General features: G+C 43.9%; 1 protein-coding gene across 14 annotated transcripts in view; it reads left to right on the forward strand.

Moving 5' to 3' along the window:
- The window catches only part of ITSN2 (intersectin 2), a 134,485-nt gene that overhangs the window by 105,809 nt on the left and 14,015 nt on the right, over positions 1-14,661 (forward strand). For all 14 annotated transcript variants that reach the window (XR_011526657.1, XR_011526658.1, XR_011526656.1 and 11 more), the window contains one exon: positions 12,259-12,380. Coding sequence is in view for 10 of the 14 variants with exons in the window: in XM_070574291.1 (XP_070430392.1) it covers positions 12,259-12,380 (122 nt within the window). In the remaining 4 variants the exon portion in view is untranslated. The remainder of the gene's footprint in view (positions 1-12,258; positions 12,381-14,661) is intronic.

The raw sequence follows: 14,661 nt of genomic DNA on the forward strand, positions 1-14,661 counted from the left end.
GAAGGATAAGCTGAACATAATCACTTTTTTTGGTAATAGCTTTATTGAAATAAAATTTATATGCCTTATAATTCCCGCAAGTATACAATTCAGTGGTTTTTCAGATATTCACAGTTGTGCAACCATTACCACAATCAATTATAGAACATTTTTATCATGTCAAAAAGAAACCCTGTACCCTTTTGCTATCACCCTGCTGTCTTTCTATGCACCCCCCAGCCCTAGGCAACCACTAATCTATGTTCTGTCTCCGTATGTTGGCCTATTCTAGACACATGTAAATAGAGTAAAATATGTCTGGGATTTTTGTGATTGGCTTATTTCACTTAGCATAATGTTTTCAATGTATGTTGTACTGTGGTATGTATTAGTACTTCATTCCTTTTTATGGCCAAATAATATTCCATTGTATGGATGTACTACGTTTTGTTTATCCATTCATTAGTTGATAGACGTTTGAGTTGTTTCTGCTTTGGCTATTATGAATAATGCTGCTATAAACATTTGTGTATAAGTTTTTGTATGGACATAGACCTTCATTTCTCTTGGGTATATAACATAGGAATGAAATTGCCAGGTCAAATGGTAATTCTGTGTTTAACTTTTTGAGGAACTCCCTTTTTCCAAAGTGGCTGCACCACTTTTTATTTTCACCAGCAGTGTACAAGGGTCTCTCTTTCTCCAATTCTCACCAACACTTGTTATCATCAGACTTTTTATTATAGCTATACCTGTGGGTGTGAAGTGACATCTCATTGTGGTTTTGATTTCCGTCTTCACGATGACTGCTGATGTTGAGCATCTTTTCATTTGCTTGCTGGCCATTTGTATATCGTCTTTGGAGAAATGTGTACTCAGATCCTTTGCCCATTTTTTTAATTGAGTAGTTTGTCTTCATAACCACTTTTTAAACTTTGCTTTAAACAAGGACAACAAATTATGAAAGCTGTGCTTAAGAGAGAGGTTTTAATGCTGTAAAAGGCAAAATCACTTGGTCAAAGAGAGTGATCAAATGAGTGTAGTGGAAGTGCTGCTTTGAGTCCTGGCTGTACCAGCTCACCCCCCGAGCCTTAGTCTCATCTGCCTATGAGGATAGTAATACCTACAGTGCAGATGAGACGTCAGGGATTTATGAAGCACAAGTTCAATGTCTGACACAGAGATGCTAGAAATAACATCTAACATTTACTAAGCATTTGCTGTGTACCGAGTGATGGACTGGGCTCTTTGGGTGTGTGTCGGGTTAGGAAGTGTTAGATTTAGAACTCGAGTCCAGATCTGACTCCCAAACTCGTGCTCTTAGCCACCCCCCATGCTGCTTTCCATTAACTAGGAGCTGCTCTTACTCCAAATCATGAAAGCATAACAATCATCAGTCAATTCCAAGATACAGGTGAGAAGAGGATAAAGAAAATTAACTGCTTTGAATGAGTCCAGGCTAGTCAAGTTACATTTCAGGGTAGTGGGAGGACCCTCGGCTGGGATCCCTGTGTCACCAGTGGTCATCTCTTAACCACCATGAAATGAGAGTCAGGCAGTGGTGTAGAATTCGTGTGTCCTAAACTCAGCAGTTTGGGGCAAAGCCTCCAATTATGTAGGATAAACATTTGAAAATATGGGCTGTATGATCATACCATTGGGGAAAATTAGGGATGTAGCAGTCCGTTTAGTAATACCAAAAAAAATTACATACATCACATATGAAACTCCTGTTGCCCCAGGACAGTACTGTAGTTGTGGGTGTACTGATATAAAGTGCTGAAGTATGTGGAACAGTCTGTTTGAAATTGTCTGTCAGATAACAAGCTACTAATTGCATGCCTGACAGAGTAGACAAGTATGTAAGGGACCAATCATGTCACTTAGACACAAAAAAGAGCTAAAGGACAGTACGGTCCCTGTTGGCTTTTTCAGTGCCGTTGGACTATTTGGCATTAGAATATTTATTCCTAAACCCTTTTTTCCTCTAGAATTTAGTTCAACAAGCATATAACCAGGTCCAGTTTATACATGCTGTCATCAGTGTTTACCTCGAATAGGACTGCAGTGTAAGCACCATTTAAAATGGCCTGGAATTTCAAAGTGTAAGACTTGAATCAAGAGACCTAGATTTAGGAATTTTGTAGCTCTAAATTCTACAGTAAGTCACGTAACCACCAAGCTTCAGATTCTCCATGTATTTATCCAGTAGAGGTCAAAGTTGTGTCGGTTATTCAGAGGGTTGATCAGAGGTTGTAAACTGTGATACACAAGTTGGTAACAAGTTATTTTTATTGTTAGAATTGAAAGTTCTATGTTGGGCGAACATGAAGAAACTACTGTTTCATGACATCTCTTCGTAATATTCTGTATTCTGAATAGCACATTAATACCTTCAGTTGAGTCAGTGTTATAAGTCTGGCAGCCTGGAAAGTGATGCAAATATTAGCCTGAACTAACTACTTTCTGAGGCCGAGTTCTGCACTTTTGTCTACCATTAAGAGTCTTTGCTGTCTTTTAGACTTAGGATGTTTTACAGTAGATTCAAAAATAAAAATAAAACCAATGAAATTTTGCTTTATTTACTTACATTTATCAACAGAGTTGCTTTTGGAAGTTCTAGAATACAATCACGCACTGCATAACGACCTTTCAGTCAACAGCGGACTGCCCCTGTAACAGTGGTCCCGTGAGATTGGTACCATACACCATCTAGGTTTGTGTAGGTACTGTAGGGCTGGAAGAAATTTTCCTCTGAAGGGTCTCGTAGCTGGTCTAAGGAATTGACATGAGACAGATTAACAGGAGAAAAACAAACAGAAGTTCAATAACATGCATACATAGGAGAAACCAGGAAAACCAAGTAACTCACCAAAATGGCTGAAGCCCTCATCTTGAATACCATCCTGAGCTAAAGACAAAGGAAGATGTTGGAGGTGGGGAGAATCAGGGACTTCAAAGGGAAGGAAGGCAATTCACAAGTGGGTGAAAAGGAGCAAACGTTTGGAAAACAAGTGTTTGGCCGCACAGAAACAGAAGAAGACAGAAGGGAGCCCAACAAACAGGCTTTTTCTAGGTTTCTTCTGTCTACCACCTAGTTCATGTGATGCTAAGGTGATAGCTCACTTCCTGAGACAGGTTTTTTTATCTGAATTATTTTTAGGCAGTTAAAGGGAGGTAACAAGAAAAAAACTTTCTGAGTCTTTTGTTTCTTAGAAATAATCAGCCTAAAATAATCCTCATGTTAAAGAGACACATTTTGGGGTGGCAAATTTTGTTCCCCTTCAGTACACTCTATGATGTTCACACAACAGCAGTGAAATCGCCTAACAGCACATTTCTCAGAACATATCCCTATTATTAAGAAATGCATGACTGTGCTTCTGTTTTCTGATAGCCAAATATTTTGCTTTCTGATGGTCTGCAGCATTAGAATACAATATGAACTTCCCTTTTGTGCTTAAACAAGCAACCGAACACCTGATGGCATAGAACTTGACAGGCATCAGAAAGGCAAGAGTTTTAAAAATTATTCAAGAACTATTTAAATTTCCAAAAACAAAATCACAAATATCTGTGGCTTCAAGGTGGGGAGCATGCTACCTGGTACATAGTTTGTATTCAGTAAATATTTGCCAAGCAAATAAAATGCTATTCTTTTACAAAATAAGATATGCAATAATTTTCTAGTAGCCTGATAAAACTTCAGTATTAAAGGCAGCCTTCAGAAAATGCCCACAGTTTAGTCATCTGGATCTACTGTTAAAATCTTGTCTTTTCACTGAACTTAAACCCAGTGAGACTGAAAACCATTATGTGAAACTCTGGCTGCTTAATTTGGGCACACAGAGAATAGCATTGTTCAATGGCATTGCTCTCCTCAGAATGGGCAAGGACTTTTCTGGGACTTTATGACATAATCTGAACAAGTCCTCTTTGTATTAGTCATCACAAATTGTCTTTTGTCCAATCTGTGGAATCGTCACAGATCTCTCTCTTCTCCTTTCTGAAGCATCTCTCATTTGCTTCTTGTTCTTGCTTGTACTGTAATTTATTTTTATTTTATTTTTTTGGTGTGAGGAAGATTGGCCCTGAGCTAAATCTGTTGCCAATCTTCCTCTTTTTGCTTGAGGAAGACTGTCGCTGAGCTAACATCTATGGCAGTCTTCCTCTATTTTGTATGTGGGACGCCACCACAGCATGGCTTGATGAGCAGTGTGTAGGTCTGTGCCCAGGATCTGAACCTACGAACCCTGGGCTGCTGAAGCAGAGCTCGTGAACTTAACCACTATGCCACTGGGCCGGCCCTGCACTGTAATTTAGAACAGAGGCTCCCAACTATGGTGGGACATAGAGTTTTCATAATCATTATTCATTATTTATAATTTGTCTGTCAGTCTCTATGTCCTCACACAAGTGTGGGGGGTCTTGTGGCCCAGGCCCCCACAAATTATTCCTCTGCAGCTTTGACTTGGTAGTAAGCATGATCTCTGATTTTTTGTACTTTCCCCTTCTTCTTATCTACCAAAAAGAACTTACCAAGAAGTTTTCCTCATTCTCTCTGACCGCCTATGGTTAATATCAGTGTTCTATCTCCTGTAGCTCAGAGTTCATCTTCACATCACATTCTGTAAATACTTGTTGAAGACCTACTATGTGTCAGACACTGGGAATATAGCAGATCATATACTAGGCAAAAATTCCTGCCCTCTTGGAGCTGACATTTGAGTAGGATAAGACAGAAAAGAAACAAAATGAAGAAGTGTGTATTGTCTTAGAAAACTAAAGCAGGTTAGGGGAAGGGAGGCTGGGAGGGGCAGTCGTGGATCTAGAGGGATTTCAGTTTTCAACAGGCTTCTCAGATAAAGCCTCTCTGAAATGGTGACATGTGAACAGACTTGAAGGACATGAGGAATATCTAGAAGAAGCCATGTTGATATCTGGAAGATCATTCTAGGCAGAGAGAACAGTGCATGCAAAGGACTTGAAGCAGGAGCATGCCTGGAATGCTTGAGGAGCAATGTGGAGGCCAGTGTGGCTGGAACAGAGGGAAGAGCAAGAGGAAAAACTAGGACAAGGGTAACCAGGAAGATGGGAATACTGTTTAGGTTCTTGTGGACTGTTTGTAAGAACTTTGGCTTTTGCTCAGAGTGAGAAGAATCCATTGAAGGGTTTTAATCAGAGGAGTGACAGGGTCTGCTATGTTTTAACCGGATAGCTCTGGCTTGCTAGTTTAAGCAGGAGGTGAGGGTGAGGAAGGAGTCAGAAGCAAGGAGACCTGTTAGGGGCTAGTTCACTAATCCAGGTGAAAGACGCTGCTGGCTTGCATCAGAATGACAGTGGTGGACCTGGGGAGAAGTGGTCAGATTATGGGTATATTTTGAAGATAGAGCCAACGGGTGGATGGAATTTGGGGTCTGAGAAGAAGAGTATCAAGGATTCTCCGAAGATCTCTGCCTGAGCAACTGGAGAGATGGAGTTGCCATTAACTGAGGTGGAACATAGTGAAGGGGGAGAAGTTGATTTGGAGTTTGGTTTTGGATATGTTCCTTCACTCACCTTCCTGGTATCCAAGTGGAGAGGCTGAGTAGGCAGCAGCAGACATGGTGGGGTTCAGAGGGCATGTTCAGGCTGGAGTATAAATTGGGAGTGTAGCAGTACATAGATGATGTTTAAAGCCGTGAGACGTCTGGATGGGACCACCAAGGCTGTGAGTATGTAGAGAAAAGACTTCCAAGGGCCGAGCCTTAGGTTCCAACATTAAGTCTGGGGAGCTGAGGAGGACCCAAGAAAGGCGACTGAGAAGGCCTGCCCAGTGAGTTGGAAGGGTTTGAGACGAGGTGGTGACCTAGAAGCCAAGCGAAGAAGGATTTCACAGAGGAAGGAGAGATCAGCTGTCTCTCTATGTGATTGGTCAGATAAAACTGGGTACCTTTGCCAAAGGAGGAAGCTTACAAAGCTCTTCTTCAAACTAAAACGTTTGAAGTAATGTTAAATGTATAATTTTCCAGCTACATTCAGTAAATGTTTTTACACAGTAATATAGATCTTCGGTATTTGTTGAAATTAGTCCTATGGATGCTTGAAAAGAATATGTATTCTCTTGGGGGCCGGCCCGGTGGTGCAGCGGTTAAGTTCTCCCGTTCCGCTTTGGAGGCCCAGGGTTCGTCGGTTCGGATCCCAGGTGTGGACATGGCACCGCTTGGCAAGCCACACTGTGGCAGGCGTCCCACATATAAAGTAGAGGAAGATGGGCACGGATGTTAGCTCAGGGCCAGTCTTCCTCAGCAAAAAGAGGAGGATTGACAGCAGATGTTAGCTCAGGGCTAATCTTCCAAAAAAAAAAAAAAAAAAGAATGTGTTTTCTCTTGTCTGTGTTCGTTATATTAATCCTGTTAATAATGTAGAATCTTTCGTAATTCTTACTAATTTTCATTAAGAAAAGTAGGTCCACTACTGTAATTATAGATTTTTCTCTTTTTTTCTGTTCTTTCTTTTTTGGGGGGATAATTCTATCTTTTTTTATTTTAAGCTTTGAGACTCTTCTGTTAGTTGCAGATACAGTCAGAATTAGTATATCTTCCTGGACTGTTTGTGAGATCATCTTATATGGATCCTTGAAAGCCTATTTCGTCTGTTGCTAATAAAGCCTCCCCAGCTATATTTTGTATTTGTGTTGCTTTTTCCAGCCGTTTACTTCTAACATTTCTGTAACTTTATGTATCTCTCAAACTGCCTGAAATCGTCTTTATTGCCCCCTCACTTATGAATGAATGATAGTATCAATAGAATTCTAGTTTGACAGTTATTTTTTCTCAACACCTTCTATTGTTGAGTTGAGTTGTGTGTAGCCAGTCTGGTTGCTGTTCCTATGTAGTTATTTTGCTTTTTCTCTCTGTTTTAATGTTTTTTTTTTCTCCTTAGTGTTTTGCCATCTAGGTATGGATTTATTTTTATTTTTTCCCTAATCAGGAGTCATTTTTCCTCCTGAATCTGCCGAGTTATATCTTTCATCAGTTCTAGAAAATTCCCAACATTATAATATTACCTCTTCCCATTCTTTCTGTTCTCCTCTCATAGACTCCCATTTGGTGTATGCTGGGCCTTGTCGTTCTGTCCTCCATGTCTGTTAACCTCCATTTTATGTTTTCTGTCTTTTTGTCTTTCTGGGCTGCATTCTAAGTAACTTCAGATCTGTTTTCAGATTTACTGTTTCTTTCCTCAGATGTGTTTGATCTACTATGTAACCTATTAATTTATTATTTCCATGATAATATTTGCCATCTTTCTTTGTTTTTTTCCAAATCTGCCTATTCTTTTTTTTTGGTGAGGAGGATTGGCCCTGAGCTAACATCTGTGCCAATCTTCCTCTATTTTTTGTATGTGGGATGCTGCCACAGCACAGCTCAATGAGCAGTGTGTAGGTCCATGCCTGGGATCCGAACCCACAAACCCCAGGCTGCCAAAGCGGAGCACATGAACTTAACCACTACACCACTGGCCTGGCCCCTGCCTATTCTTTTTTATTTTTTTATTTTTATTTATTTATTTTTGTGTGTGTGTGAGAAAGATCGGCCCTGAGCTAACATCTATTGCCAATCTTCCTCTATTTTATGTGAGATGCTGACAGAGCATGGCTTGACAAGTGGTGCTAGGTCTGTGCCCAGGATCTGAATCTGTGAACTTTGGGCTGCTGAAGTGGAGTGCACAAACTTAACCACTATGCCACTGGGCTGGCCCCTGCCTATTCTTTTTTAAAGACTCTTCTTAGGGTTTCAGGTCCTTCATATATGTCTTGAGTTATTTTAAACATATGTATTTTACATCTCCTTTTCTGTATTTTGTTCTATTATCTTATGTTCTTGCATTTTTTTATTTAAGGTGGATCATTCCTTGCTTTTGTGATTTTTTACTTTGAACTCCTTTTTAGTGAGACTTAGTATTTCTGTGGAAATCCTTGGAACCAGGGTTGTAGGAGAGACCTTCCAGAGCAGTTAGACGTTTCCTTTGACCAAGCACTGTAGGCATCACCAACCAGGGACCAATTTTTGTGTTAACTCATTAGTTCAGGAATTCTTAACTCCAAATTTGTGTGAGATGCAAGCCCAGCATTTCTATTCTTTAGCCAGCAGAAACTAAAAACTTTCTTGTCACATCACTCTTCTGGCAGGAGGATTTTTTTCCTCGTCCACCCTGTAGTCTTCCTTCTCCTGCCAGAGCCTCCTCTCACTGGCCAAACTCAGGCAGAAGCCAGCTCAGACAGGAGCTTACGAAAGCAGCCTGTGGGTTGGCCTCCTTGCAGCATGGAGCAGAGCAGGTGGAAGGTGACAAACGTGTGTGGGGCAACACAGTAGTCTACTATTTGATGATTACTCCCTGACCCCCGTGGTCAGAACCCTGGACTAATTTGATATTATAGAACTGTGTTAGACACGGCCCCTAATCTCCAGTGGGAGAGACAGACATAGTGACCATGTACAGGTGAACTACAACACGTCTCATTATGTGAAGTATCGAAATACAGATGCAAACCAGCACCCCGGAAACACGAAGGAGAGGCAGTCTGGGGGTGAGTGGAAGAGGGAATGGGAAATGCTTCCCTGAAGTAGGATCACGTGAGCCACACCTTGAAGGGCTAATGAGGTGGCTCTGCGCGGAAGAGAGGACAGTGTATGACTGGGCCCAGGCCAGGGTGGCTAGAAGCTGGGCGGCATGATCAAAGATAGGCTGTGGCCGGATTGTGGAGACTCTGGAGCCCTGTGCTACAGACCCAGGACTTCATTCTGCAAATAACAGGAGCCACTGACTATTCTATTGGGGAAAAACACATAATAAAAAATGTAGTGCCTGGCTTGAGCTGTTCAATAGAAATCGAATGTAAGTCACAAACGCAGCCCCATATGTAATTTAAAATTTCCTAGCAGCCACATTAAAACAAACAAAAAAAACATTAAATTAATAATTTTTTTACTTAACCAAGTATTATCCAAAATATTATCATTTCAATATGTGATCAATATAAGAATTATTAATGCGTTATTTTACATTCTGGGTTTTTTGTACAAGGTCTTTGAAACCTGTGTGCATTTTACACTCACAGCACTTCTCTGGACTGGCCACAGTTCAAGTGCTCAGTGGGCACATGTTGCTAGTGGCTACGTATTGGACAGTGTGGGCACAGAGGATGGCAAAGGATGTATTCTACCAACAAACTATAATTTCTCGGTTCTCAGAAGATTCACTTCCCCTCCCCTCAAAAAAGAGGGTTCTGTGGTCAAATAGGTGTTGGGAACTCTGCATTCGTCAAATTAAACTTTTTTTTAGGGCAGGATTTCTCAGAGCCTAATATGCTAATGTGCATTGTGGCCCTACAAGAGAAATACACAGTCTGCAGCATTGTCCCGTTCATTTGACCGTACAGGGCTGGAATGCCAGGAACACATTTTAGTATCAGCTGGATTAGGGGGAACAGAGAATCTGGAAGCAGGCAGAGGCAGAAAGACAGAAGGAAACACCAGAAAGAAGAGAGTGGCAAAGTCTGGGAGAGGAGAGACTTGAGTGTCTGAAGAAGCAGGTCTTCAGAAGGGCCAGTGCCGTGGGCAGGTGGAGGAGGATGTGATCTCCAAAGGGGTTGCTAGATTTGGCAATGCCGAGGTCATCATCACCTTCACAAGAGCAGTGTCAGTGGGGCGGTGGGACAGAAGCCAGAGTGCCCTATACTGGAGAAGTGACAGGGAGAGCTGGGGGACTGGCCAGGAGTACAGACCCCTCTAGTGATGCTTGGCGGTGAGACCAGAGAGAGGGTTCTTGAGGAGGGAGCAGGACGGAAGGAAGGGTGCTTGTTTGTTTTAGATGATGGGGTGGGAGAGGCACTTAACCCTGTGTGCAGGCTAAGAAGGAGCTAGTGGAGACTGACGATGGGGTGTGAAGGACAGGGAAGGGTCCTGCAGGAGAGGGCTGGGTAAGGATGCTGGCTTTGGGAATAAATAGGATCCCCGCATCCCCGAGAGGGGAAGGAAGTACAGGGATGAGAGCAGGGAGATAAAGGGAGGAGGTAAAGGGGCAGTAAGGCTTTATTTGTTTCCCCTGACATCAGGGGTAAGAATGTCTGACTGTGAAGGTACGGGTCAGGTTGGAAACTTGAAGAGAGAATAAAAGTTTAAGAACCATTGTAATGAAATGCAAAGGGGACCGCCAGGGGTGGAGTGCAAGGATTGTCCGCACATTCATCCTGATAAAGCTAATGTATGTTCCCGCCTTAGAAATGGTAAAACGTCTGAGACTTTTCTTATTATTCCAAGATACAGAACAGATAGGCTGGTGCTTGTGGGTTTTAATGTAAATCATTGTTTCTCAAAGTGTGACACACGTATCCCAATGGTACCCGACACAGTGGCATGCAAGATAGCACCCAAGAAGACTAGTTTTATTTTAATGGTTATATATTTTAATGACTATCAGAAGAAACATAACCAGCACATCAAACCCATGATTTCCTAGATATTTAACTCAGACACAAGTGAATTTAGAGAAAAATATAACATAAATAATAGTAGAGATAGAATGTGGATGTGGCAGAATGTGAATGACTGAAATTTGTGAAACACTAGTGTAAGAGGTGGGGTAACCTTAGAGACTGTTCTAATTGCCTCCATCAGAGTCAGCTGGCAACTCTGACCTGTGACTCTGGCTCACATCACCATCAGCAACGTCCCACCAGCTGTACGGCCACCACATCTAGCCTCCTTGCTCCACACAACCTAGTCAGTCAGTCATCTGTATTGTCACCAGCCTTACTGGTTCCAAACACTCACTCACGCCTGCAGCTCTCCCCAGCAGGACAGAATCAAATACAACCCCCCGAAACGCTGGGTACTTTTTGAACACGACTGTGGCACTATGATTTCTTCTTGGTAGCACCAAACATAACCTGCCGTATTCAATTTTGGTTTTACTGTGGGAGTAAATTTTTTAAAGCTTTTGGCAACATGTGCAGAAAACAGAACAGCTGTCTTCATTAGAACTTTCAGTAAGCCCAAATCTGTGCAAATATATAAAAATTCAAAGGCGACAGAAAGAGAACCCCCCTTTAAAAGCCCAGTGTGATCCTTGCATTTTCTGCCTCTGTGGCTTTCTTCATTTGTTCCCAGTGTCAGACAAGCACCCACTTGCGGACATGTGTGTCTGGAGTCCCTGCCTCAGGCTGCCCCTTCCCCTGCTGCCTCTGCTCACCTGGTGGCCGCAGGGATCAGGCAGGCTTCTTTGTCCTTCTCTCTCCCGGCTTTTGGCTTTCGGATGTGCACCGCTTGCTGCCTCAAGGTGTAGCTTGCTGGGTACCTGCCTGCTTTTTCTTTGTGTCTGAGGAAGGGCTTCCTGTCACTGGGCATAAGGCAAGCCCTCGGCTTCTTACCAAATGACTCTGGAAGTACGTCACACTTCACAATTTGACCTTTAGTTCATCCCCGATGTGCCTGTAAATTGACCCAAAGTGTATGCAGTACACCTCACCCTGCTGCAAGACACTCAGGACTTCCCTCAGAGTCACTTAGGGCCACGGTGTATCCCAAACCAGGAGTTCTTTGTCCTAGGGGGCTAGGCATGGTTTCATTGGGGACTTCAGATTTCCTAACTTTAGCTCTTTACTTTGAGAAATCTAGAGAAATGTTTCTCAAACAGCTTTTAAACAGTCACTCACAGTAAGAAGTACATTTTACATCCCCAAATACATACCTAACTAAAACTTTTCACGGAACAACGCTTACCAATGCTGCACACTTGATAGTTTCTATTTATAATTTTACTGCTGGGCCTAATCAGCATTTAAAAAAACTAAACTGATGTAATGACCCGCTGATAGCTCACGACCTGCAGTTTAGGAAACACTAGTCTGAAGCATTTGGTTCGTTTAATCATTACAATAACTTTGAAAATGTCTTGAGATGGTGAGAATAGCATAGATTCTTCACAAGCTCAGCACAGTTCTGATCTCTTTGAGGCCATTCTAAAAATTCTTAATTCTGTCATTACTACTAAGAGAAGAAGTCAGGGCCACATTGAAATGTTACAGGTGTGGCTAATGAGCTGCTTTCGAGCAGATGGCAGGTCGTGAGGCCCGCTCTTCGCAGGTGTGTGCTGCTCCGAGGACGTCCTGCGCTCTGTGGAAGCTGTGTTGTTCCTTCAAGGCAGCATTTGTAAACCCAGCATGTCTGCTGATAAATGTCTGTTTTCTGCAAAGAAGACTGAAATCATATTTTGAAACTCTACCCTGTTTTTCCATAGGGTGTGCCGATCTCCAAACCCTGGACACCATGCAGCCAATAGAGAGGAAAAGGCAGGGCTACCTTCACGAGCTGATTCAGACTGAGGAGCGGTACGTGGACGACCTTCAGCTCGTCGTGGAGGTGAGGGGCCCCTGCCGCCTCGCTCCAGGAGCATCTCTCTCTGCTGTAGGGGATGGGGGTCCTCGGTCTCAAGGGGAGGTTTCCCCTTTGCTGTGTAAATTCACAGGCGTGACAGGAGCTCTCACACCCTCAAAACGCTTTCTCTGCCCATTGGAGAGTGCTTGAAGAGTTCAGTCAACTCTTTCCCCGAGATTAGGTAATTCAGAGTGAAGAGAGAACAAGAGGGCACTCAGGTGCCTCAGGCGCATGTGGCAGAGGCCCCATCAGGAAGGACAGGGTCCAGAGAAGGGGGGAAGGTGCTGAAGCAACTTATCTACTTCAGCTTTTTGCCTAACTATATTTACACTGCTGTTTGACACCTGACATTTTCATAAACTTTAACATTTCCAGGGGAATTGTGAAGCAGTGGGAGTGTTCACCAAATGTTTGTATCAGTTTGGAAAACCAAATAGGAGCTTATTGTAAAATATTGTCCAAATATCATATATTTACTGTTTTATGTTTGTGCCTATTTATGTTACCAGTGACCTCTAAGCTGATGACAGCTGTTAGAGTGACATTGTTTTTTTTGAGTAAGATTAGCCCTGAGCTAACTACTGCCACTCCTCTTTTTGCTGAGGAATGCTGGCCCTGAGCTAACATCCGTGCCCATCTTCCTCTACTTTATACATGGGACGCCTACCACAGCATGGCTTTTGCCAAGCGGTGCCATGTCCGCACCCGGGATCAGAACCGGTGAGCCCTGGGCCGCCGAAGCGGAACCTGCGAACTTTACCTCTGGGCCACCAGGCCGGCCCCTAGAATGGCATTTTAAAATGATTTGTGTCTGAGTAAGCAAGATAACACTTGATAGTTCTATTATACTTTTGTTTCCAGTCAAATAAACAAACCACCTGAGGAGAATTGGTGTCCCCATAGGCCCAACAGGTGCACCATACACCTGGCCGTGACCTGGATAGCAGCATGGAGCAGAGGCCGCACCCGCCTGCATCTGCGCCCCGGCAAGGCCTGCCCCTGGTGCCTCCTCCACCCTAAATGCAGGCTGCGGGCTCCAGACATGGCCTGCTAGTTCCTCTCACGTGTTCACTACAGTGCACAGCTCGGTTGACAGTGTCTCCCTTCCCCCCAAGGCTGTGAGCTCCTGAGACTCTGTATCCTTCATTCTGCATCCCCAAAACGTAGCCTGGCCCTTTGCAGGCCTTCCCACCAGTACTGAATAAAGTAGGTGTGTTTATGTCTGCACCTCTGTGACCAGGGCAGATGGCCTACAAGAGGAGCCCATCATTCTTATTCATCCCTACAAGTGTCTGCCCTGCTGCTGGTCACATTGCAGTCCGAAGGGATTGTACATGGGTGCAGAAGTGCCTCTCTGATGCTAGCACAGGAGGTGAACAGGGGCCGGGTCTTGCCCCACCTCAGAGCAGTTACTCAATCCCTTGGGCCTTGGTTATTCCCACTCTGTCCACCCATGAGATGCTCTGAGGGGCGAGGAGTCACGGGCACTGTTAACAGGCAAGGCCTTCTCATCACTGTTCCCATGGGGGGTCCCAGAGGGCCTGACCACCTTCTCCTCCTCTGCTCACCTCACTGAGGCTGACACAAAGCAGACAAGTAGAACGAATAAACAAAGTAACATAAATTACTCAGTGAGTGAAGAACAGGCAATGCCTGTCCCCCAGGAACCCCTCAGAGCAGATGGGCCGTCTTCCAGGGCTCGCCCTCCTGGGAGTGTCCTGACATCTGCAGTCTGCTCGTGGAGCTGGAGAGATTTAGAGAGGTCCAATTCACAGCACTTTCAGTTGAGTTCTTTGAATCCATGTTCAACTCAACTCAGTAAACATTAATTGAAAACCTACTGTATGCAAAGCACTGTGCTAGAGAACAGAGCTAAAGAGAAGGTTCCTGCCCTCGAGGAGTTCACAGTCCTGTGGAGAGACAGACAGACAGTTGCAGAGCAGCGTGGTGAAGGCTGGGGGGGGGTGACTCGGATGCTTTGGGAGCCGAGGGGAGGGGACCGCCCCCAGCCAGCAAGGAGAGGTCAGGAAGGACCTTCCCATTTAGGCCTTGGCCAAGACCTGAAGGACAAGGACGAGTTTTCTATGAGGAAACAGAAGTGGGAAGGCATGTGCTGAGGGAGTTAGGGTCCTGCACGTAGCCCAGAGTGGCTGAGCGTCAAGTACGTGAGGGCCAGGCTGGCGAGGCTGGCAGGGGGCAGACCACAGCGGGCCTCGGGATCCTGGAGAAGGAGATTGCATCTTATCCCATGGCCAGCGAACAGTTT

The sequence above is a fragment of the Equus przewalskii genome, chromosome 14 (genome assembly GCF_037783145.1).
Source record: "Equus przewalskii isolate Varuska chromosome 14, EquPr2, whole genome shotgun sequence".
Taxonomy (NCBI): Eukaryota; Metazoa; Chordata; class Mammalia; order Perissodactyla; family Equidae; genus Equus; species Equus przewalskii.